This window comes from Hypanus sabinus, chromosome 29 (genome assembly GCF_030144855.1).
Source record: "Hypanus sabinus isolate sHypSab1 chromosome 29, sHypSab1.hap1, whole genome shotgun sequence".
NCBI lineage: Eukaryota > Metazoa > Chordata > Chondrichthyes > Myliobatiformes > Dasyatidae > Hypanus > Hypanus sabinus.
In genome coordinates this window covers 28,375,819-28,402,736 of record NC_082734.1, presented here as the reverse complement: position 1 = coordinate 28,402,736, position 26,918 = coordinate 28,375,819, and the positions used below count along the sequence as shown (strand labels likewise).

The window sequence follows — 26,918 nt, the reverse complement described above, 5'->3', positions numbered from 1 at the left end:
TAGGGGCCTGTGGGACTCCTCTGTCCTGCCTGCCATCTCAGGGGCTTCATGTTGATTGTCTAGCATTGCTAGATGTTCAAAATGGTTGAGCACTTCCAAGTCTGGAGATGATGACCCCGGACCGTGTGCACCTCATACGCTGCGCTACCTTCCCACTGTCACGTACCGCTCTTTCTGTTCTGGATTCTCAACCCGTGGTTCTCTACCCGGGGTGCACAATACCTCCCTGTAGGACATCTGCCAATTCTCTGCAACATCACAGGTCAGCAACCGTCATCTCACGTTCAACCAAACCTTGTTCCCGAGCTCTTGGATTAGCACACGTTTCTGGCATATGAATACTTGCAGAGGCGACATTATTATACTTCCGGTGGTGGGGGTAGGAAAAACTATCGAAGATTGGTGGTGTATTTGTTTAAATTCTTAAAAGTAAACTACTGTTTATCCTACTATTTTACTTCCTATGTAACAGATAATGCCGAACGACTAGCGTGTGCTTGGACTTTCTAGATATGCGTCCCCTGATCGATGAGCATCCTTCCCGAAAACTATATCGCGAAGGGACTCTTGGTCCCGCCAGGTTAGGCTTGCAACAACTTTACCCACTATCTAATTATCGGCTCGCTTTTTCGTCGAAAACAAGCTAAGCGCCTGTGTTACAGCTAGCGCGAGCCAACAGCTCCTACAATAGCGAAATTAAAACGGCCGTCAAATCCAAGGGAATGGCGGTTGGGTGGGGGGGGGGGGGCTGGATCCTTTGTGACCCTTATTAGGCGACCAAACCCAAGATATAAAAGTAGCCGCCTCCAAAATGTAAAACTGAACAAACGAAAACACAACAAATGAATGCTACAACCAAACTTTTTCTTACACTCTCACACTCAACCAATCAGCGCACACAGTTTGTCTACACGAATAACAGCACAACACGGAAGTGTCGGGAGAGAGAATATCATCAGTAAATCCCCCTTTCGGTTGACTCTCGACGCTCGGTTCCGACGGAGCGAAGCTGCCGGCAAGAGAGCGAGTTGTCTTAATGTTCTAAATATTCAGGTAAGAGAAGCACGAAAAATTCTCTTATGGATAATCTAAGTCAATGTTTCCTAACCTTTTTTAGCCTAACGCCCCCCTAAAGCACTTTCATACTTACCAACGTTCCTCTTAGGTATTATCTACTTTCCTGGTTCCTATAGTGTAAAAAACATGTTTACTATATGCCAGCATGAGAAAAAGTATTCTGCTTTAATGTTTTGATCTTTAAACCGAGCTTACTCAGAAATTCTGAGTGGTACAGCAACTTCGATATCAATGTGTCCGTTGAGCTTCATGGTTTTTAGAAAGATTTGAAATATCTGGCTCAAGTTGTGACAGCAAAAGCCTTAAATCCCCTCGCCTAACAACATCCAAGTGGTTTCTGTTTTTGTTTTCTGTGAGTATGCTGTTCACTGCACTGAAGTCTCTTTCAACAAGGTAGGAGGGTGGAAATACAATGAAGAGCAGTTTGGCTCTTCTCCAAAGACCAGGAAACTTCGCATCATGGTATAACCATACAGCACAAGAGCTGACATTTTTGAAAAGCATTTTTGCTTCTTCATCATTCAGAATTCCGATCATTTCTTTTTGCAAGCCCTCTTCCTGTTCTTCCACCTTGCAAAGAAATGGGTTAATTACCCACTCTAGAATTTCCAGATGGTTCAAATCGTTGAATCAATTCTGAAAATCCTTCTTCAGTGATTGCAAATCACCACCTGTGATAGTGAATGCTATATTTTCCATGCCGGGAAACTGATAACATCTTCTCCCAATGTTTTGTTTCTACATTTCCTGTTTCAAAAAAAGTAGTTGGCTGAGATTTTGGCCTGCAAGATTTTGATGATGGATTGCACACAGACTTGAAATTTCTTTTTCCCATAACTGCCACTAAACCAGTACTGTGACCTGTCATATGTGGTGCTCCGTCTGTTGCACAAGAAATCATGTTCCTAATCAGAATACTTTTATCCTCAATATACATTTTATACATTGATTGTCCTTTATAAAAGAGAATCGTTGTGTCGCACCCTTGACTCATCCAGTTGTATCCCAAATTCTGTTTTTTGTAGCTCTGTGCATAGTTGATACTCAATGTGTACACTCATTTCATCAATACTAGAGCTACAGTTATTGCTCAGAAGAATTGATTTTAAAATACTTGTATCCATTTTGAGAACAGTGGTGAACACTTTTGTTACAGCAGGCATTATTAATCTTTCACTAGTTGTGTGAGATATTCCACACTTTGTAAATGTTAGAAGAAGTAATGAGACCATGATGAAGATTTTTTTAGCTTTCTTGGCAAATGACTCGAGTGTGCAATGCTTTTCAAATGCTTCTTTCATCTTCTGGAACCGAGTAATACCATACGTAGGCTTTTCAAGGTGTCTTTTATGGAAATCTTAATGGTTTCATGACTTCATTAGAAGTAGTGTCATAAGGGGGCATTGGGAGCGGACCCAAATGCAAGACACAGACACTGAAGTACAAGGAACAGAACAAGGAACAAGGTTTATCAATAAAGGAAGGGGAGTCAAGAAGAAACAACGCTGGACATGGACACAGACCCTGGACAAGACAAGGACACCAGGTCTGGGTCAGGCCAAAGACTAGGAAAGGAGGACCAGGGCAAGGAACTTTGAACTAGGAGTCTGGGCTAGGACTCCGAGCCAGAGACTGGACAGGGACCTGGAACCTGGGTCTTGACTCAGACTCAGATCCCGGATCGAGGCAAAGACAAGACATGGCTACAGGTCTGGATGTAGCTCGGCGACAGGACTGGATGTGGAACTCCTGCACAGGACGAGGCACATGGACAGGACAAGAACACAAAGCCTTGACTTGGACAGGATGAGGTTCTTGGACTAGGCTTAGACAAGACAAAGTTCTTGGACTTGGCTTGGACTAGACAAGGCACTTGGTCTTGACTTGGACCAGACGAGGTACTTGGATGTGGCTTGGACCGGACGAGGTACTTGGACGTGGCTTGGACCAGACGAGGTACTTGGACATAGCTTGGACTAGACGGGAGATTCCTGGACAGGACGAGAGAACTTCAGCACAGGACGAGGGAACCTCCAGCACAGGGCTGGGCGATGTACTCCTGAGCTGGGTGAAGAAACTCCAGCACAGGATGTTGCTCTTGGACTAGGTTTGGCTCAGTTCTTGGACTTGGCTTGATTAGGCTCTTGGATACCGAGTTGGAACCCTCCTATAACGCAGGGCCGCAACCCTTTCTTGGATGCAGTGCCGGGATGACTGCCGAGGCAACCACCGAGGAAACTGTCAGGGATTCAGATGGAGAGGGGAAGGGAAGAGTCCAGCAGGGAATCCTTGATTTGCAGATGTATTTATGTGCCAGACCAAAACGAGAATTGGGTGCCTCAATTAAGGCATCCAATGGAACAAGGGAAAACAGGAAAAACTGGAATAAGGACCAATGAACCGGACTGTGAACTGGAATGCAGATTTCATGGACCAGACCATGAAATACAGTATTACAAAGTACACACATGGGAAGTTGCTGATTTGAAGGGAACGGACTATAACTATACTCCAGGTATGTAATATTGTTTGATGTACTTTCTGTAGATTCTGTTTCTGAGCAGGATTAGAATTCAAGGCTTCACTGCCTTCAGACTTACAGAGATCATGCCAAAAGGCTTTATCCATCATTCATGGGGCTAACTTAAAATAAAAATAAACCCACACTGGTAAAGCCTGACGGATGTTGATGATGGCAGCGAGTTGACACGGATGCATCAATGGTACCGGTAAATTTGAGGACAGGGTGAAAGTTCTAGGCAAAGTTCATGAAGTCAACGAGCTCATCATGCCTGCAGGAGGCAGCGCCAATGCAGCCATCGATGTAGCGAAGGAGAAGTGGGGGGTGAATACCAGTATAGACTTGGAACATGGACTGTTCCACAAAGCCAACAAAAAGGCAGGTATAGCTGGGACCCATGCAGGTGCCCATGGCCACACCTTTAGTTTGGAGGAAGTGGGAGGAGCCAAAGGAGAAATTATTGAGAGTAAGAACTAATACTGCTAGATGGAGGAGAGTGGTGGTAGAGGGGAATTGTTAAGTCTGGAATCCAAAAAGAAGCAAAGAGCTTTGAGACCTTTTGGGGGATGGAGTTATATAGGGACTGGATGTGCATGGTGAAGATAAGGCACTGGGGGCCAGGGTACTTAAAATCATTGAAAAAATTCAAATTGTGAGAAGCGTCATGAACATAGGTGGAAAGAGATTGAACAAGGGTGGAGAAAACAGTGTCAAGGTATGCAGAAATGTGTCCGGTGGGCAGGAGCAAGCTGAGACAATGGGTCTACCTCGACAGGCAGGTTTGTGGATCTTGGGTCGTAGGTAGAAACGGAATGTGCGGGTTGTGGGAACTATGAGGTTGGTGGGAGATCCCCAGAGCTGATAAGGTTGGTGATGGTATAGGAGACAGTGGCCTGCTGCTCCTTAAAGGGGTCATGATCATTGTCTCTACCACACACATAGGTCCCAGGTATGCCTGCCATGTTCCAAATCTATGCGGGTATCCGCCCCCTCTTTTCCTTTGCTACATTGATGACTGCATTGGCGCTGTCTCCTGCACGCATCCTGAGCTCGTTCACTTCATTAACTTTGCCTCCAACTTTCACCCTGCCCTCAAATTTACCTGGTCCACTTCCAACACCTCCCTCCCCTTTCGTGATCTTTCTGCCTCCATCTCTGGAGACGGCTTATCTACTGATATTTACTATAAGCCTACAGACTCTCACAGTGACCTGGACTATTCCTCTTCCCACCCTGTCTCGAGCAAAAATGCTATCCCCTTCTCACAATTCCTCCGTCTCTGCTGCATCTGCTCTCAGGATGAGGCTTTTCATTCCAGGACGAAGGAGATATCTTCCTTTTTTTATACAAAGGGGCTTCCCATCTTCCACCATCAATTCTGCTCTCAAATGCATCTCTCCCATTTCCCGCACAGCTGCCCTCACCCCATCCACCCATCCCCCCAATCAGGAAAGGGTTCCTTTTGTCCTCACCTACCACCCCAACAGCCTCCAGGTCCAACGTATAAATCTCCATAACTTCCGACACCTTCAAAGGGATCCCATTACCAAGCACATCTTTCCCTCCCCCCCTTCTGCTTTTCGCAGGGATCGCTCCCTGTGTCAGTCGCTTGACCACTCGTCCTCCCCATCCCTTCCCACCGATCTCCCTCCTGGCACTTATCCTTGTAAGCGGAACAATTGCTTCACCTGCCCTTACACTTCCTCCCTCACCACCATTCAGGGCCCCAGACTGTCCTTCCAGGTGAAGCGACACTTCACCTGTGTTGGTGTGGTATACTGTATCTGGTGCTCCCGGTATGGCCATTTATATATTGGTGAGAACCGACGCAGACTGGGCGACCTTTTCGCTGAACACCTACGCTCTGTCCGCCAGAGTAAGCAGGATCTCCCAGTGGACACACATTTTAATTCCACGTCCCATTCCCATTCTGATATGTCTATCCATGGCCTCCTCTACTGTCAAGATGAAGGCACACTCATGTTGGAGGAACAACACCTGATATACCGGCTGGGTAGCCTCCAACCTGATGGCATGAACATTGACTTCTCTAACTTCCGTTAATGCCCCTCCTCCCCTTCTTATCCCATCCCTAACATACTTCATTGTTTTTTTTCTCTCACTCTGCCCATCATGTTCTCCATCTCCCTCTAGTGCTCCCCTTCCCATTTCTTTCTCCCTAGGCCTCCCGTCCCATGATCCTTTCCCTTCTCCAGCTCTGTATCACTTTTGCCAATCACCTTTCCAGTTCTTAGATTCATCCCACCCCCTCCAGTCTTCTCCTATCATTTTGCATTTCCCCCTCCCCATCCTACTTTCAAATGTCTAAGTATCTTTCCTTTCAGTTAGTCCTGACGAAGGGTCTTGGCCCGAGACGTCAACAGTGCTTCTCCCTATAGATGCTGTCTGGCCTGCTGTGTTCCACCAGCATTTTGTGTGTGTTGATAGGTAAAACCATGAGTGGGAGGGATGAAGTAAATAGCTGGGAAGTTGATTGGTGAAAGAAATAGTGGCTGAAGAAGGGGAACCCTGATAGGCAAGAATAGAAGGCCATGTAAGAAAGAAAGGTGCATAGGAGCACCAGAGGGAGGTGATGGGCAGGCAAGGAGATAAAGGAAGAGAGGAAAAGAGGGATGGGGACTGGCTAAGGAGTGGGAAAGATAAAGAGCTTAGAAGTTGATAGGTGAAAGAGACAGAAGGCCATGGAAGAAAGAAAAAGGAGGGACGAGCACCAGACAGAGGCGATGAGCGGGCAAGCAGATGAAGTGTGGAAAAGGAAAGGGGATGGGAAATGGTAAAGTGGGGATGGGGTGCATTACTAGAAGCTTGAAAGATCGATGTTCATGTCATCAGGTTTGAGGCTACCCAAATGGAATATAAGGAGTTGTTCCTCCAACCTAAGCGTGGCCTCATGGTTCCGCAGGACTGGAAGATTGCAAATGGCACTTCGCTGTTTAAGAAGGGGGCAAGGAAGCAAAAAGGAAATTATAGACCTGTTAGCATGACATCGGTGGTTGGGAAGTTGTTGGAGTCAGTTGTCAAGGATGAGGTTACGGGGTACCTGGAGGCATATGACAAGATAGGCCGAACTCAGCATGGTTTCCTTAAAGGAAAATCCTGCCTGATAAACTTAGTGCAATTTTTTGAGGAAATTACAGGTAGTCTAGACAAGGGAGATGCAGTGGATGTTTTGTATTTGGATTTTCAGAAGGCCTTTGACAAGGTGCCACACATGAGGCTTCTAAACAAGATCAGTCCATGGAATTATGGGAAAGTTACATACATGGATAGAGCATTGGCTGATTGGCAGGAAACAGAGTGGGAATAAAGGGATCCAATTTTGGTTGGCTGCCGGTTACCAGTGGTGTTCCACATGGGTAACTGTTGGGGCCTCTTCTTTTTACGTTGTATATCAGCGATTTGGATTATGGAATAGGTGGCTTTGTGGCTAAGTTTGCTAATGATATAAAGATAGGTGGAGGGGCTGGTAGTGCTGAGGAAACAAAGTCTGCAGAGAGACTTGGATAGATTGGGAGAATGGGCAAAGAAGTGGCAAATGAAATACAATGTTGGAAAGTGTATGGTCATGCACTTTGGTAGAAGAAATAAATGGGCAGACTATTATTTAAATGGAGAGAGAATTCAAAGTTCTGAGATGCAACGGGTCTTGGGAGTCTTCATGCAGGATACACTCCAGGTTGAGTCGGTGGTAAAGAACGCAAATGCAATGTTGGCATTCACGAGAGGGCATGACTTAAGGATTGAAGGGTGGCCATTCAGAACAGAGATGCGAAGAAATATTTTAGCCAGAGGGTGGTGAATCTCTGGAATTTGTTGCCACGGGTGGCCAAGTCATTGGGTGTATTTAAGGCAGAGATTGATAAGCATCTGAGCAGCCAGGGCATCAAAGGTTATGGTGAGAAGACTGGGGACTGGGACTAAAGGGGAGATTTGATCAGCTCATGATAAAATGGTGGTGCAGACTCGATGGGCAAATGGCCAACTTCTGCTCCTTTGTCTTATGGTCTCATCACAGTGGAGGAGGCCATGGATGGACATATCGGAATGGGAAGTGGAATTAAAATGGTGGCTAATGGGAGGTCCCACTTCTGGCGGACAGAGTGTAGGTGCTCGGCAAAATTATCTCCACATTTGCATTGGGCCACACATTTTAATTCCACTTCCCAGTCCTATTTGTCCTCTATTGTTGCAATGAGGCCACACTCAGGTTGGAGGAACAACACATTATATTCTATCTGGGTAGCCTCCAACCTGATGGTACGAACATTAATTTCTCAAACTTCCAGTTATAAGCCCATCCCGGCTCGCTCCTTCACCAGTCCTAAACCACTTTTCCCTCTCTGACCTTATCTCCTTGTTTACCCATCACCTCCCTCTGGTGGTCCTCCCCCCTTTTCTTTCTTCCATGGCCTCTATCCTCACCTATCGGAATTCCCATTCTCCAGCCTTGTAACTCTTTCAACTATCAACTTCCCAGCTCGTTATTTCATCCCTCCTGCTCCCAGTTTGACCTGTCACCAAGTGTTTTTCTCTTTCCCCATCCCCACCTTTTAAATCTAATACTCTTATTTTTATTCTTCAGTCCTGCGGAATGGTCTAGACCTGAAACGTCAACTATCATTTTTTTTTTTCCCATTGACGTTTGGCCTGCTGAGTTCCTCCAGCATTTTGTGTGTGTTGCCTGGCTCTCTCTAATTATGCCATGAGATTGCAAATGCTCATATATCCTATCCTGAAGAATTTTCTCCAACGATTTCACTGCAACTGACATGAGACTCACCAGTCTATAGTTAACAGGATTTTCCTTTGTTCCCTTCTTACATAGTGGTACAGCATTAGCCACTCACCAGTCCTCCAGGATCTCACCTGTGATTAGAGATGACATCAAGATACTGATAAAGGCCCCAGCAATCTCGCCTCTTGCTTCCTTCAATAAGCTGTGGTAAATCACATCAGACCCTGGGGAATTATGACCTTAATTCCCATGAGGAGACCGAACACTTCCTCCTCCTCAACGTATAAATGCCCTAACATATTTATGCACTCAGCCCTGACCTCCTCATCCTCTGTATGCTTTTCCTTGGTAAATACTGAAGCAAAGTACTCATTGAGTACCTCAATTCACATTCTCTGCATCCAAGCATGATATTGCTCCCCTCCAGTTCAGGTGCAACCCACTCCTCTTGTACAGGTCACTCCTTCCTTAGAAAATCTTCTAATGATCCAAGAACTTGAAACCCAGTCCCCTGCACCATTTCCTTAGCCACTCATTTATCTGCGGTATCATCCCATTCATACCTGCTCTAGCCATGACACCGCTGGTAATCTGGAGATTAGTTTCTTGGAGATCCATCACTTCAGCCTCTTTCCTTACTATACATACTTACTAAGTAGGATCTGTTCCCACTTTCTGCCTCTGTCAATGATGTCATTATGCACCACTACCACTGGCTCTTCAACCTCCCCCATGAAAATATCCCACTGCCACTCCGATACATCCTGGACCCTAGCAGCCGGGAAGCAACACACCATCCTGGTGTCTCTTTTGCAGCCACAGAATCTCCTGTCTGACCACTAAATAATGAGTCCCTGATCACTACCACACTACCTGACTTTAATATTCGCTGTTTACTCGTTTCCATAGATTGTGCTTGGCCTGCTGAGTTCCTTCAGCATTTCATGTGTGTTGCTTTAATGTCCAGCATCAGCAGATTTTCAGTGTAGCCAGAACCTTCCCACTCTATCTCTGGCTGACTCCACTAATAGACAACTTGATCCTATCTTCATTTTGCTGCTGAATTTAGGCCTATGACGCCGGCACTTACCATGCCTGTGAATATGAAAAAGGCCGGCCTTACCCGAAGCTGCTCCTTTTATACATTCTCTCCCAACTTACGTCGGCCTCTGACAGCGACAATCACTGTTCCTCAGCTGAAACAGTGCAGTCGAGAATCATTAGTTTTATAAAAGTTGTTGGTTTTCAGTTTCTCTCCAGAGATGGAGGCAGGGAGAGCAGAGAGTAAAGGGAGGTGTCAGACATGGACCCAAGTTAAATTAAGTGCAGAGTGGAAGTGAGAGCCAATATTGATAAAATTGCTGAGCTCAGCGTGGGTACACCAAGCAGCACCAGCACAGTCATCAGTGTAGTGGAGGAGGAGTTGGGGAGTAAAACTGGGCAAGGTTTTGAACATAAACTGTTCTACACAGTGGACAAAGAGGCAGGCATAGCTTGGGCCCATGCGAGTACCCATAGATATCCCTTATGTTTGGAGAAAGTGGGCATTCAAAGTTCAAAGTGAATGTATTATCAGTGTACATAGACATCACCACATACAACCCTGAGATTATTTTTCTGCGAGCATACTCAGCAAACCTATAGGACAATAATTATAAACATCAGGAACTGCAAACTGGAGACGCTGAATGGAAACATTTTCAGGTTGAGGACCAGTTCTGTCAGACAGAGGAAGGTGGTGGTGGAGGGGAGTTGGTTGGTTCTTTTGTCAATAAAGATGCAGAGGGCTTTAAGGCCTTCCTGATGGGGATAGATGATTATTGACAGAGACTCCAGCTTCAACATGACTGGAACTGGTAGCTCCTTGCATCCTGCCTACTGGAGTATGAGAGTTTCTGCTGAGTGGTGAGAATCTCCCGAAGCATGTGGTCAGGTCTGCCTACAGTTGCTCCCTGTAAGGCCAATGTGGTTTGCAGACATTCATACTCTGCTGAGTTCATGATGGCTCTGTCATGCTGTAACAAGAGGCCTATGGATGGTGGTTAATCCAAGAGCAGAGTAAGGTCCAGAATTAATTCAGACTCAAAATAAACAACATAATACAAATGAAATCCAAAGGCAAAATCACAAACAGTAGTACTAGAAACGGATCTCCTAGGATTGAGTACTGGGTGCTCAGCACGAGGCCTTCAAGTACAGACTTTCCATGAAGGAATGTGGCTGGCAATACTTGTGAGTCTGAGTCTCTGAGGGATAGTGGCAGATAACCATACTCTGGGGAATTGGAGCGCTGGATCTTGGATGCCTGCCACTGTTCAGTCAGGACCATGACAATATCACAACAGATCCCTTGAAGTAAGTAAAAGGAGGGTTCTTTGGGGTATTATGTTAGACAAAAATTGACTCTCTGAAGTGAACAGCAGACTGAGATCTAATCCAGGGGTTTGGAACTTTCTCTGCAGAGAGAAAAAGAAGATGATTGGGAGTGCTTTAGAGTGTTAGATCTAATGCAAGGATTTGGGAAATTATATTTTGTACAACATATTCCCAGGAGTGAGATACCTGCTGTAATCTATTCCAGGTGTTCAGAGGGACTATATATAAAATAACAGAACACTGTAGACACTGGGATACAATCACTGTTATAGGGGATTGGCATGTACTGTGGATTAACAGATCCCAGTGAGTAAATTAAAGTTTGCGATCTGCTCCAGGGGCTCAGGATTGAGATGTAGGTGTTTGTCTGATGTACTCTGTGTCTTGTCTGTACCATTTATACTGATTCAATCAGAGTGTGATTCACTTGCTCTGACCTTGTAGATATTTTGGGAAAGGACTGTCTGATGTCAGTAACTGGAGCCGCTGCTGCCACCAATCAGAAGATGGAGAAACCCTTGCAACTAGTTTATAACAAGGATGAGAAGATGCAACTTAACCCAGAGGCTCTGAAGGTCCTCCAGTCCATCAAGGATCCAATGGTTGTTGTGGCCGTGGTTGGTGCTGCTCGTACAGGGAAGTCCTACCTCATGAACTGTCTGGCGGGAGACAAGAAGGGTAAGAGCAGTGGCTGTAAATTTCCAACTCTATTTAGCATCTGTCTTGCAGAAATTATGCCGAGACCTGCAACACACAGAGCACACATGCATTGTCAAGCTGTTGGTGGTGGGAGATGTACTGGATACATCTGTTGGTGTCACGTTGGTGTTCCCATCACTGTTTTGGACAATGGATCTAGAGACATCTGGGGAATTCCAAAAGCATGCTTGCCTCAAATGGATGCAGAGAACACACTGGTCTCATTAATAGCAACCAGAGTTACTTGCTCTAAATCTGACTCTGCGTCAACCATCAAATGTTCTATTTCATGAATTCGACAAAACTCCCATTTTATTTTCCATGTTCCCGACAATTCCACCCAAACCTGATTCCTCACTCACAAACTACGAATAGGGAACTCACAGATTCACTTACGTTCTTGCAAAGTTCACCTCTCTGTCTCTCTTCCTCTGCAGGATTCTCAGTAGTTTCAACCATGCAGGCTCACACCAAAGGAATCTGGATGTGGTGTCGATCCCTCCCTCAGAGACCCAATGAGGTCCTCCTGTTGTTGGACACTGAAGGTTTGGGGGATCCTGAGAAGGTCAGTCCCTCTCTCACAACTATTCCCCTCCTCAGAATAGTAATTTCATTAGCAAATGTGTAACCCACAGTCAGAGAAATGATTCACAGACCAGAGTTCAAATCCCACCACTGGCAGCGTGGACATTTAAATGCTGTTTACAAACTTGATTTAAAGTAAAGCTTAATTAATTAACTGGCATTGTCATCACAGGTTCATGCTGAGCTTCAGGGAGGAATTCTGCCCTATTTTCATTAGAACTGTTTTTGATACAAGACCATTCTTCACTCCATTTCTTGCCCCTCCCACACCAAATCCCATCCTCATTTATCATCCCAAATGAAAAGGATGATAAGATGACATGACAGTGTTCCTCTCCCAGCACTGTGGTGGTGAACACTGGCTGAGACTCGGTTTGTAAGGCTTCCCTTGGCTATACACCTGCCACTGGTGGCATTGACAGGAAGGATGCTGTAGTAAGAAGCCTCACCCACCAACCTCTGTAAACACTGAGCAAGAAATGTCCAGAGATGGGATGCTTATCTATGAGACTGGTGTCTGAGGGAGAGCTCTCACTAACTGGTCATCTGTTCTACCTGCAGGGAGACAACCAGAATGACAACTCTATCTATTTATTGACTATCCTTCTGAGCAGCATCCTCATTTACAATGGTCAAAGAAAGATAGACCAGCAATCCCTGCAAGACCTACAGTATCCTTCACTGGTGTCTCTCAGTCCTTCTCTTCCAGCGTGATACCTTACAGTAAACAGTGTCTCTCTGTACTTCTCTCTCGGGAATGTCTGCACAGTGACTGATGTCTCTCAGTTCCACTTTATTAGGAGATATTGTAGTCTGAATAATTTTTCTCAGCCCCTGTCTCTCTCAGTGGGATATCTGTGATGGACTGATGTTGCTATGTCCCTTTTTGATTGGCATATATATGTATACTGACCATTGTCTCTCAATCACAGAGTCATTGATTTATACAACAGGGGAAGCATCCCTTCAGTTATGTTTGTCAACGCCAACTAAAATGTATTCTCAAGCTGATCCTGTTTTCCAGCATGTTCCCATATCCCTTTGAATTCTTGTCATCTTCATAGCTGTCCACATACTTCATAAATGTGCCTCATTCACATGCCTCACCACTTCCTCTGCTGGCTGGGTAAATATAGTCACCGCCCTTTGTCAATAAAAAAAAAACCTCAGTTCTTATTAATCCTTTCATTCTAACCAGAATACTATGTCTTGTAGTTTTCCTTTCCCCAACCTTGCAAATAAAGACCACTGACTCTATCAATGCCCTTCATGATTTTGTTATTACAGCTGTGAGATCACCCCTCAATCTACCATGCTCCAAAGAATAAAGACGAAGGTGTCTAACTTCTCAGTTCCGTGACTCCTGGCAACATCCTTCTAAATGTTTCTTTGCTCTCTTTCTGGTTTAATCCCATCCTTGCTATAATCATGTGACCAGAACTGTACACAATACTCCAAGTGTGACCACACCAACCCTCTGTACAATCGTAGTGTAACCTCTCACTTCAAACTTAGTGCACTAACTGATCAAAGCCAGCCTGCTAAAAACTTTATTCACAGCCCTTTTCTCTCTACTTGTGAATTCACTTTAAAGGAACCATGCAGATCTAATCCCAGGTCCTGCTGTTGTGCAAAGGTACCTGGAGCCCTTGCATTCAATGTAAAATTTCTACAATGCTCAGTCCTTCCAAAATGTAACTCTACGTACTTAACTGAATTCCATTTGACATTCCTGAGCCCAGCTGACCATGATCCCACTGTACTTGCTGGTACTCCTCTTCAATGTCCACTGTGACAGTGAAATAATGCATGAGAACTGTGCCCATCTACAGCAATTCCACAAATACATTTCCAGCTTTCAAGGGCCCTATTCACCCCATGTTACACTTCTTTCATTAATATATAGTTTTTGTTATGTCACTAGGAATTCCCCTTAATTTTCTTAGCTAAAACCACCTTATTCTCCCTTTAGCCCTCCAAATTTCCATCTTGAGTTTACTCAGGCATCAAATATACATAAAATATTCACAGACTCACTTGATCCCAGCTGCCACAACAGAATCAAGACACCTCCTGTTTTTCTGAGATCCGTACACTGACAAGTGTCTCTCAGTCCCTCTCTCTCAAGGGGGAGATTTGTACTCTGACAGGTGCCACAGTCGTTCTCTCTAAGGGAAGACCTGTACACTAACAAGCGTCTCAGTTCCTCTGTCTCAGGGACAGATCTGTACAGTGACTGACATTCATCACCATTTTCCTGCCAACCCTTCATTCCTTTATCCTTGACGTTGCTCTCAGTTTTGTGACTGAACTGTCCAAGCGGATCCAGATGAAGTCCCAGCCTGATGTCCATGACAGTTGGGACTTTGTCCGTTTCTTCCCTGAATTTGTCTGGGTGATCCGTGATTTGACATTGGATATGAACGTTGATGGCAAAGATGTGACTCCGAATGAGTACCTGGAGCACATTCTGAAACTGAAGGACTGTGAGTATGTGGCAGTGCCAGTCTCTGAGGAGCCAGGGCAAACTTGGAAAGGGGCCAGGGTTCAATTCAGTGTGTGAGGGGTGGTGAAGGAAGGGGCAACCTGTTACCTTTGAGAATCTGTGCATAAACACTCCAGGGCCTCCCAGCCCCTTCACATCTCTGATTCCCCACTTTCTCTGCATTCCCCTGCCCTGTTCACATTCACATTACCTCACAATTCCCTGCAATAACCTGATGCCAGCATACACCATCCTCTGGTTTGATGGTATAAGTGCACCACTCCCACCCAGCTGACACCTCCTTCCCATCAGAGTTCCAGCTGTATGGTTTGCTGATACTCTCCCACAGACACACACCCCACTCAATCAATATGATCCTCAGTTACTCTGTATGACACTAATGTCACATCATTTCGCTCCGACAAGTCACCCATGACCCAACTACAATGCACTTGATGCCCCTCCCACACATACTGTCCCTCAGCATCACACCTCACAAACTGCCTCCCCCTGTTTCTTTCCTGTCCTTCCCCAGTTCCTTCCCACAGCCCTGTGGGTAACAGTCACCATGTTGGGAATGGGAGAACAGACTCAGTAAGGGTGATTCCTGCTTGATTCCTGTTTTTCTCCCCCAGGTGAGATCAGTGAGCAAGACAAGAAATATAATGAACTCCGCAGGTGTATCCGCGATCATTTTCCCTCACGTTGCTGCTTTGCATTGCCCATTCCCACATCCCGGAAGAAACTCAAGAAGCTCCAGGAATTGGAGGACAAGGATCTGGATGAGGATTTTGTTACGGAGCGGCAGAACCTCATCAATTACATTCACACCCACAAGAAAGTCAAGAGAGTTGTTGGGGGTCAGCTGGTCACAGGCAGGAGTGAGTAACTGGGCAAAACCTCACCATCTCTCTTCAGTATAACACACTAACCGAGCATGAGAAAATCTGCTGATGCTGGACATCCAAAGGAACACATAAATATGCTGGAGGAGCTCAGCAGGCCAGGGAGCATTTACGGAAAAGAATAAACAGTTGATGTTTCGCACCACGACTCTTTGTCAGGACTGGAAAGGAAGAGGAAATATCAGAATAAGAAGATGGGGTAGTGAGGAGGAGGAAGAAGTACAAGGTAGCAGGTGATAGGTGAAATGAGGAGAGGAGGAAGGGGGTGAAGTAAAAGAGCTGGAAAGTTCATTGGTAAAATAGATAAAGGGCTGGAGTAAGGGGATCTGAAAGGGGAGGACAGAACATTTCAATTCTACATTCCATCCCCATTCCAACATTTCAGTCAATGGCCTCTACTACTGCCACAATGAGGCCACACTCAGGTTAGAGGAGCAACATCTTGTATTCCTTCTGGGTTGCTTACATTCTGATGGCATGAAAATCAATTTCTTGAACCACTTACCTGCCCATCACCTCCCTCTGGTGTTCTTCGCCCTTCTCTTTCTTCCATGGTCTCTGTCCTCTCCTGTCAGATTCCCCCTTTTTTAGCCCATTATCTCTTTCACCAATCAGCTTCCCAGCTCTTTACTTCACCACTCCCCCTCTCCTGGTTTCACCTATCACCTGCCATGTTGGACTTCTTCCTCTTCCCCCCCCCCCCCCCCCCGTCCACCTTTTTCTGAATTCTCCTTTCCAGTCCTGGTGAAGGGTTTCAGCCTGAAACATTCACTTGGAATGGGAATGTACTATTGGAGAACATGGGAGTGTGGGCAGTGGCTTTGAATGGGAAGAAATGTGATCCCATTAGAAGTGTGTATGACAGACATGAATGGAAAACAGGTTGGGATCCAATTGGAAGTGTGTACAATGGAAGTGAATGGGAAGGAGTGGGTCAATTTCAATTGTGTTAAATGGAAATGAAAGGGAAGGGGTAGGGATCCCATTGGAAGAGTGTACAACGTAATGAAAGGAAAGTAGCTGAGATCCCACTGGTAATTTATGGGAAGAGGTTGGGAATGAGTGGGATGGTATGGGATACTAGCATGAGTGTAGGGGAATGAATAGGAAGAGATAGAGACCACTGCGAGTGAATGGGAAGGAATGGGGTCCCATTTGGACTATCAACTGTGGTATTGAATGGGAAGGTTGGAGATTGTGGACTGTGGGATTGAATGGGAAGTGACGGGATCCCATTGGGAGCATGGACTGTGGGTTTGAATGAGAAAGGGTTGGGTCCCAATGGGAATATGAATGATGGGAGAGAAATGGAAGGATTGTGATCCCCTTGGAAGTGAGTGAGAATGGGTTGGGTACATTGTGATATGGAGATTGGGAATTGAGAGTGTGATCAGATCCCCAGGCACTGACCTCCAGAATCTTCCCACACAGGATTTGTTGAATTGACCAAGGCATACATGGACATGATGGCAGATGGGGGTGTACCATGTGTGGAGAGCTGTGTAGCCATATTTGCGGAGTTGGAAAACCAAGCAGCAGTAGATGAAGCCCTGAAATTCTATGAAGATGAAATGAACAAATTCTCAGAGGCTGATGATCTTACTATGAGCCAATTGCTAGACCTTTATAATGAGAAGAGCATGGAAGCATTTGATATCTTCCAGAAAAGAATTATGAACAGCAACAGTGATAAATTCAGCAAACAGCTGAAGGTGAGCTTCCAATGTTCAGTAATTAACCAACTGTCACATCTAGGAACTATAGTCCCTGCACCCAACCCATACAGACATAGACAGAGAGAGAGACAGAGCAAAGAAATCATCCTGAAAGTGAGGGACTGAGATAGTGGATAGTGCAGGTCACTCCTTTAATGTGAGTGGCAGAGATTCTAGTTTGTATAAAGATCACTGGCCGGCTGGTGGCATAGTAGCATCAGTGCCAGACTTTGGAGCGAAGGCTCCCGAGTTCGAATACAGCTGCTCCCTTTCACACTTTCCATCTGTGCTGAGTTGAACATTGAGCTAGCAATTTAGCCACATAAAAAAAAGCCTGCTAAAAAAACGCCATCATGACAGCATCCCAACGACTCCACTCAGAGTTAAGGCCTTTCTTCTACAGATCTCCCCCTGACAGAGAGCGACTCAGAGGTAGAGTTACTATGCAAATACACCCTGAGTGAGATGGGCTGAGAGACACTGGTCAGTGTACAGATCTCTCCCTGAGAGAGAGAACTCAGTGATAAAATTAGTGTGTAGATCTCCCCCTTAGGGAGAGGGACAGAGGGGCAATACTTTATATCATAGTTTACTGTATACCTTTCCTTCAATCCCAGGAGAAGATGAAAACCTTTTACATAACACTCAGGGACAAGATCAAGGAAAAGTCAGAAAAGCGATGTGAGAAACATTTAAGAGAAGAAACGTCATCAATTAAAGCAAATATGGCATCTGGACATTACTGGAGATTTGGTGGTTACCAGGAGCTGAAGGATGATCTTGATAAAGCCATCAAGGAGTATGAAAAAAAGACCAAGAATGAGATGGAGGTGTGTTCAATATTTTACAGCATGGCATTTACTTTTCAATTCTCATAGCTTTTCCTTCCTCTGCCTTACATGCATTCAGAAAACTGCCCCCTCTGCCTCCTTCCATTCACTCAACAAGAGTGTATTTGATTTCCACTCTCCATAACATCGGGAAAGCTAGCTTTTTAACCAGTGCAGATTTACAATTCACAACCATCTCCTATACACTAACTATCCAGTCTGTGACCCCTAGTTCTGGGTTTTCCCACAGAGGAGTCTAGTCCCAGTCTGTTCTACCTTTTCTAATAAGGTAATCTGTCCTTCCAGGTATCGTTCAGGAACCCATCTCGGAACTGCTTCCACTGAGTTAGTGTTAAAGGAGATCTATTCTGTCCATATTCCAGGTACAATCTCACCAGAACTTGATATAAGTGAAGTATTATGCTTCTACTTTTGTTACACACTCTATCTCTGCCACTTATTACACACAAACATTTTGCAAATCTTGCACTAGGATACCCAGATCTCTCTACATCTCAGAAATTCACAAACTCTCCCATTTGATAATATGCTTCTGTTTATCTTTCTGCCATAATGGACATTTGCATTATCCCACATTGTGCTCGATTTGCCTGATCCTTCTCCGTTCACAGAGCACATCTCTCTACTCATCATCACCTCTGTGTGTGTTTTTACAGCTTATCCTTGTGTCAGTTTAAAAGGTCCTGATATGAGTTGTACATAGTCTCCAATCATGGTCTTGCCAATTTCCAGTAGATTGGAAAGAGGAGTTCCCTAATTGTGTATCAATCCCCAGCACAACACATTTGATGGTGAGAGCCTGTCTCTGGTCTCCTGTGGACTCAGGATGAGGGAGAGTTGGACGTAAATGATTGTATCTCTTCTCTGTAGGGGGATGCTGTCCTTGTCCGTTTCCTGGAAGAGAGAAACCGTTGGCAAGACCAGATACATTATATGGACGGAAAACTGATGCAGCAACGAATGCATGTCTCTGGTGAGAAAATAAACAAAGAGCTCAAAATATTCTGGTTAGAGGGTATCTGGAGATTTAAGATTAATCCTTTGAGTCTGAAAGCAGAAAATGTGAAATGCTCCTGCTGGGGACTTCACCTCAGAATTCATCAGAAGGACCAAAGTCATAGTGAGATCAGGGAAGGGTGTGTTGATATTCTTGGACAAGTTCATTTTAAATAAAAGTTGATGTTGGGACTCTCAAAGAACATAAGCAGAAGGCCAGAGTGGGGAGCCCTAGAGGAGGAGGTAGATTTGAGGCTGGAGTAGTGGCCATCAGTGAGGAGTGAGTATCCTTGTTGAAAAGATATAGGTGCAGAGACAACAGGAGAACTTGGAATATGATGTAATTAGTACTCAATCATGAATACTACATTAATCCTTTATTGTGCACAGTTCATTTACTTTTGAAATGTATAGATGATATATCTTTGCCCTATATCGTATTGCTGCCATACAACAACAAATTCACTTCACATATTGGTGATAATAAACCTGATTCTGAATTCTGAACTCACTGAGCTTTCAGCACATGGAGGACAAGAGAAAGCCCTTGCTGAGGACAGAACTCTCCACTTCAGAGAGTGGAAGTTTAGACAGGCTATTGAATACAATGCAAGATGTGAAATTAGCGTCAGGCATGGGTGGAGGGTCGGAGGTACTGTAGGAAGTAGGGAGGTAAAAGATTAGTCTCAGAGGGGTGAATACTGGGAGTCAATACTGGGAAGACCAGGAGTGAGTGGGGAAAGATGGTACAAGACAAGGAGCAGTAGGACTCAGTGGTGGCAGGAAATAATAACACTACAGTGGCATAGGCAATGACAAAATATCCATGTTAGAATAGATCGGCAGGTGTGATGGGGACTTGCGCATTGAGTGCACAGAGCAAATTGGTCAAGGCAATTTTGAGGAGTACTACATAGAATACATCTGTGATAGCTTTCTAGAACATTGTGTTACTGAACCTACAAGGGTATGTACTATCTTTGTCTCATCCTGGGTAACAAAAGTGGAGAATGATCTTGCTTTTAGAAACCATCTTGGAAAGGCTGATCAGAGTATCATTGAATTTCTCATACAAATGGAGGTTCAATATTTTGATCAAAAACCTGGTTTATTATACCGAAAAAAGGGAGATTACAATGGAATGAGAGAGGAGTTAGATCGTGTAGATTAGATACACAAGCTACATGGTGGGACAGTAGCTGCAGTAATAGGACCCCAGCGTTTACCTTGATCATGTCCATGGGTGATGGGAATGGAAAATAGCCATGGGACACTGATCCCTCTGATGGGACAGAGAGGGTAAGGGTGCCCCAGTGGTTGGAGGACTTCCCAGTGTTGCTGCTGGAGCAGTGACTGGGGTAACAAGGAGGACACAGACCAGAAAGGTTGTGCATCCTTTTCAGACTTTAGAGGAAGTCAACAGCTGCCCATTTCCAAATGAGGTATATTTTTCCTGGAGTTGTTTACCAGGGTTCAGAGACTGTGCAAAGGATTGTGGTGAGGACTTCCAGAGCCAGGAACAATGAGGCCATCCTTCAGTCTCATGTCTGATGTGGAGAGGGTCCCTCTCCTGTGGTCACCAACATGCCCAGATTCCCCTGAGGTGTCTGAGGAGTCCTCCACCACTGATCCTGGTGTAAGGATTGTGTTGGAGATGGAACAAGCTGGTGGGTTTGGGACACCCACTGCAGAGAGAGAAAAATGCACGTGTCAGCTATGAGTGGTTTCTGCCTGGAGGGGGACAGGTACTTGGGGTAGTTGGGGGATGGGAGCTTGTGTCCATTGACCATGAGAAGATGGACTACTGCTGTATGATGATTCCTCTCATCCTAGTCCCTGCAAAAAGACTCCGCTGCCTACTGACTTCTAGGTTGGAAATGGCACAGCTCATGAGATATATCTGCAACATTCTCCAGTACACCTGGTGCTGTGCTCGGATCACCACCTGTTGTGGGCAGAGCTCATTCTATCACATGTGGGCAGGATCCACGTACTGGCACTTTAACAACTAGCACTTTAATAGGCTGGAGCACAACCATTTCCAAGATTTGTTCTTACTGTTGTGGGAGACGTAGAGGGAGAGCAGGACAGTTTCCCATCCCTAAGCCTAAGGTGGGTCCTGGGGAAAGTTATTTTTGTCTCTTCTGTCAGGAGCATATCTGCAGCCAACCAAAGAACAAAGGAGATTGAGAAGGAGTACAGAGATGAGACTTTAAATATGTTGTATTTGTAAAGAATAATCATAAAATATCTGAAGATTGACCTTTTGGAAACAAAACAAGTTGAATAGTGACATAAACACGAGGAAATTTGCAGATGCTCCTTCTTTAAAGAATGGGATTTCTCTCCCACCAGTTTTGAAGTTGACCTCACCTGTAGATCTTCCTTTCCAGAATATCTGCACTTATCACGTCTTCCAACTCCCTTAACAGTTATAGAGTTCTTCTTGTCCTTACCTACCACCTCAGCAGTCTCTGAATCCAACACATCATCCTCTGCAACGTCCACCATCTCCAAATAGATCCTACCACTAAACATATATTTACCGCCCTCTCCCTCCACTTTCTGCAGGGATTTCCCCCTCTGCAATTCCCTAATCCATTCGTCCACCACCACCCCCCCCCCCATCCCCGGCTCCCAAGTATGTCTCTCCTGGCACTTAACCCTGAAAGCAGTCTAAGTACTACACCTGCCCATACACCTCCACCATCATCTCCATTCAGGGCTGTCCTTCCAGGTGAGACAATGCTTCATCTGCAAATCTGCTGGGGTCATTTATTGTGTCTGGTGCTCTCGATGCAGCTCCTACATTGGTGAGACCATTGTAAATTGGGGGAGTACTTTGATGAGCACCTCCGCACCATTCGCCACAAGCAGGAATTCCCAATGGCCAAACATTTTAATTACAATTCCCATTCCCATTCTGACTTTCGTCCATAGCCTCTTGTGCCAAGAAGAGGCGATGCTCAGAGTAGAGGAACAACACCTTAAATTCCAACTGGGAAGCCTCCAACCTGATGGAGTGAATATTGATTCCTGCTAATGGTAAACAAATATTCCCACTCCTTGCTCTTTTTACTTCTCACCTGCCTATTACTAACCCCTGGATCCCTCCTCCTTCCCCTTCTCTGATAATCCACTCTCTTCGCCTATCAGATTACTACCTCTCCAGCCCTTGACCTTCTTTACCCACTTGCATTCACCTATCACCTTCCAGCTCATATCTTTATGCTCCCCCAGATTTTATTCTGGCATCTTCCCCCTTCCTCCTCAGTCCTGAAATAGGGAATCAGCTGAAATGTTGACTGTCTAATCATTTCCATAGATGCTGCCTGACCTGCTGAGTTCCTCCAGCACTTTATATGTGTTGTCTTAGATTGAACAGTGAGTGAAGCTCCCTCTCAATGTCTTGTCACACACACCTTGAGAAATTACCCCTTCACCACTCTCTGCATGGACTAACCAATTCATTCTCTGTCCCTTTTGTCAGAATTGGAAAAGGAGCTGTCAAGGCTTAAACAGGAGATGGTGAAGAAGGAGCAGCAGAGGATGGTGGCTGAAGAACACAGGAATCAGGAGATCATGAGGAAGATCAGGAAAAAGTGTGAGGAGTGTACAAAATGCAGTGTGGAGGAGCTGAAGGAAGCGATGGAGCATATGAGGAGTGAAAAGGTGAAATATGAAGATGAGGGCAGGATGGAGGATGCGGAAAGGGCTCACCAGAGGTACGAGTACCTGAAGAAGAAATATGAAGAGGCAAATGAATCGGGTTTCATAAAATTCTTCAAGAAATTTCTGGGATTTTCGTCACGCTCGTAACTCTGGTGGACGCTGTGGTAAAATTGTTTGTATCCAAAGTAGAGAAGTAGTCAAAAAGATGCGTACATTAAGAAATGTGTCCCCAGCACCAATCCTGTGATATCCCAAACAGCTTCCAACCCCCTCACCCAATCTGATCAATGAACCATACCCCAAATATTGTCCACCCAACACATTTCACATCCAATCCCCAGCCTGATTCGGTTGCACATACTGGAAAATTTAAAGTGAGGTCAGGAATTTTCTCCCAGTTTATCCATAGATTCTAGCTAATTTATCTCAGAACCCCAGTGACATGAATGAGATTATCATTTCCCCATGACCCACTGTAATATGTCCCATTCACTATAACCCAACAGCCCATGTGCACTCTCCCCAATCACAGAATGTCCCCATCTATAAAATCCCCTACCACAGCCCATGGACAGTCTCTCCCTTACTCACTAATCCCCTCTCACAACCGACAGACACTCCCTCATCACTGATTGTCCCCATCCACTGAAACCCTTCCCACATTTCACCTCTCCCCAATCACTAACTCCACCACCCTCTGAACAGATTCCCACAGCTCATGGACACTCTCTGCAATAATCAACTCCCCACCCAAAGAAACTCCTTGCACAGTCCACGTACACTCCACATACAGCTAATGGACACACTCTCCAATAACCGCTCTCCTCAACCATTAAACCCACCCCACACCAACTCCCTGACCTACTGAAACCCCTCAGACAGCCCACAGACACTCTTCTCAATTATTCACTCTCCCCACCAACTAAGTCCCCTCCTACAGGCCATAGACACTCTCCCCCATCACCAGCATAACCCCATCTTCTGAATTCTCTCCTGCAGCCCAGAGACCCTCTATCTACCCTACGAATCCCCTCCCACAGCCCACAGACTTTCTCCCCCATCACAGAATCCCCTCCCACAGCCCATTGACAGTCTCTCCAACTAACTAAATTCCCTCCCACAGCCCGTGGACATTTTCCCCCCATCACCGACTCTCTCCCCGCCCTATCATCCACTGAATCCTCTGTATTTGATACAGTGCATGAGAAACACACTCCACAATAATTTTACCTGACAACTTTTCTTCATTAATCATGATTAGTTCAAACACATCAAAGCTTTGGTATGTAGATTCAAACAATTCTGGTTACTTTTTAGTCTCACAACCTCCACTTGTGTTCATACATTGTTGGTATTTAAATGCAGTGAGTTTGTCTCTGAGTCAGGGTTGAGGACATTTCTTCAGCAGATGTTGGACTCTGGAGTTATCTCTGCCAAATATCTTCTGACACTCCATTTTATGCATTCCTGCATAGAGGTTCCAGACACTGCTTAGTTATTCATAGCTAAGTATAAAGCTAAATGTCCATGTGTTTTTTACAATCAACTCATACACCTGTCCACACTGTCCAACAATGTTCTGAACTATCAATTATAAGGAGCTCTGTTTATCCTTGGCCAATTCATCAAACTCTCCCTGGTGCACCGAGTTAGCTCCCACAACCTTCTTATATGCTAGCTCAGTGTTCTGGGTCAGCGGTCAGCTCTATTCAACACTGACCCTGTGTTGATAATGTCCCGGTCCTGCACTCGGCTATGTGTTCTGTGGATCTCTCTCTCACTAGCAGAGTTTCCTCCCAGAGCCTGATGGGGAACTTGTCGTCTCCCTCTGGCTGCTACACTCCCACCATCAATCCATGATCAGTGTGACTACTGGATCAAACTAATTATCCAAGCAATAAATCTGACTGCCAGCAATGAACAATTAGAAGCTGTAATGTGAGAACGGATGAACATTCAGCAGAGAAATATGAGACTGTAGGTGCTGGTATCTAGAACAGCAACAGGAAGATGGAAGGATCTTCAGTGTGTCAAGCATCATCTGTTGGTGGCAATGGGGCAGAAGGAATTGTTGACATTGGGTCAAGGTCATGTATTAGAACTGATAGAGCTATCCTCAGCACAGAGTCTCGACCCAAGCTATCAACTACTCCTTTCCTACCACAGATACTGTTTGATCCACAGAGTTCCTCCAGCAGGTTATTGCTTTATATAAGTTAAGTGATTAATCTTGGCTAATAGATTTGTTAAGTAACATAGATGCTACATTTTAACACATAGCTTTATTAACACATCAGTTATCTTTCCAATTAACTGAATCAAAGTAGCTGCAATAATCAGATTCAGGATATATATGTGTTGATGAACTTAGATATCAGAAGTGTGGATTTAAAATACTAGCAGTTTGTATATGCTGATAAATCTGTGAAACTTCAATAAAGGTTTGGTGTGAAGCAGAAAGTTGTTCTCTATTGCATTTAGGGTATTCCGGGAGTAGAAGAATATGATGGTCATATCTTTGAGGCAACAATGGAGATTGTTTTGTTCAAAGATTCAGTTATCAAAGTAGGTATGTAGTATGCAACCGTGAGAATTGATCTTATGAAACAAACAAAGAAAAAACATGGAAATCAGTTCACAGAGAAACAGCAAACCCACTGGCCTCCACTCACAAAAACATGGCAGCGCAAACATCAACTCCACAAACCCCTGTCCCCTCCACATGGAATTCAACAAAACATTGGCCTCCAAATCCCCCTCTCTTGCATAAAAATGAAAAAAGAACACAATGACAACATTGACCCAAGCCTCCTTCCCATGCCCCCCCACCAAAAATGCAATGAACATCAACACCTCACATCACCCTCACCCAAAAATACAGAATATACAAAGCATAAGACTGAAAATTTTGTAGGCCATAGTGCATATCCATAATTGCAGAAACCTCGGTAACATCCTCCAACATCATTGAAAGAGAGAGTCGCAGAGGACTTTAATTGGTGAACTGTGGAAGCGACAATCAGTGAAATGGAGTTGAACAATGGACAGCATTTTCTTAAACCTTGAAGCTTGCACTTGCTGCTCGGAGACAGCAAAGCACTAGATCACTCCATTGATCTCCAAACTGTAAATCACAGATTCTAACAGTTGCAGAAACACATTGAAAATAGATGTAAAAGAAATTAAATAAATAGTTTTGTGGTCAATCAAGAAGATGTTGACCAAGGGATGATGTACGTAGGCGTCAGCTTGACCGGAATTGTTATCACAATAAGAATCAGTGACATTTATGAAGATAGTCTCATATTAATGAATATCAACTAAATCATTGTGACCAAACCAGGTTGGAAATTGAAGTGTGAGACAAAATGTCAGCTGGTTAATTTTCAATGTGACAGTTGAGTTGGGAAAAGAGAGCCAATATTTGCCCGTACCTCCATAAGCAACTCTGGTGAGATCACTATAGTTCAAATATTGAAGTTCTCAAGTGCACATAACTGGATTTTGGATTCTAAACCAGAAAAGAGCAGGCACCATGGATTGGGTCAGAGAGGGGCAAATATTGTATTTATTTACAGGAATTAACACAAGACTTTATAACCTTTGATTATAATTCTTATATGGGTAGTTATATCCCTCATGTTTACTATATACTGATTCTTATTATATTAAATTCAGACCAGTGGCTCCATTGAAGACACAATAATCAAACAACCAATCTTGGCTGACATTGCTCAGTTGACAGGTTGGAGTATCTGCTGAATGGGTTTGTCTGGTGAGAGGAGTAATCAGTTTGTTGGGCCTCCGAGCAGGAACCAAATCTTGTTTGGCCTGCTGTCAATTCTCATCCTGTTGCCCCTTCATCCAGCACCCACAGATGCTACAGATCAAATGGAACATCAATAAATACTTGTCTCAGCATCTGGTTAATCATGTGTGGCATGTTCTTGAACAATACTCAGGTCAGCATCCGTATTGCATCATTGGCCTGAACATCTGCACCTGTATTACCAATGGAACAAGTTAGACTAGAAGTATAGAGTAATGAATGACCACAAGCTGTATGTAGGGACTCAAGGATGCACCATTTTCAATTATATGAAATCACTGACTCAGGACTAGAGAAAGTAATTTATGTTCAAAGTCTTCTGGATGTAGTTAGCATGTATGTCACTGCAATGTTTACTAATGTTGGAGAGACATCAGTCAGGAAGGAAACTAATTATTCTGGATCACTAGGGTTGAGTTGTGAATTTCACCTTGGTTGTCCTTTTTGTAGC

The 26,918-nt window shown here is 44.7% G+C and overlaps 1 protein-coding gene across 1 annotated transcript; it reads left to right on the top strand.

Moving 5' to 3' along the window:
- The first annotated feature begins 919 nt into the window (after nt 1-919).
- LOC132383173 (guanylate-binding protein 1-like) lies at nt 920-25,115 on the top strand. Its single transcript, XM_059954044.1, has 10 exons — nt 920-1,053; nt 11,175-11,408; nt 11,867-11,994; nt 12,576-12,685; nt 14,313-14,500; nt 15,135-15,380; nt 16,836-17,116; nt 17,737-17,949; nt 18,841-18,943; nt 22,457-25,115. Exons 2-10 carry the CDS (start codon nt 11,198-11,200, stop codon nt 22,783-22,785), a joined length of 1,809 nt encoding a protein of 602 aa, XP_059810027.1. The 5' UTR covers nt 920-1,053; nt 11,175-11,197; the 3' UTR covers nt 22,786-25,115.
- Nucleotides 25,116-26,918: the final 1,803 nt, after the last annotated feature.

Bases quoted from the DNA above. Each gene is read 5' to 3' on its own strand.
- LOC132383173 (XM_059954044.1), top strand. From the start codon at position 11,198: ATGTCAGTAACTGGAGCCGCTGCTGCCACCAATCAGAAGATGGAGAAA. The intron at 11,995-12,575 runs GTCAGTCCCTCT...TTCTACCTGCAG, and splicing joins GTTTGGGGGATCCTGAGAAG to GGAGACAACCAGAATGACAA. The intron at 17,117-17,736 runs GTGAGCTTCCAA...CTTCAATCCCAG, and splicing joins AATTCAGCAAACAGCTGAAG to GAGAAGATGAAAACCTTTTA.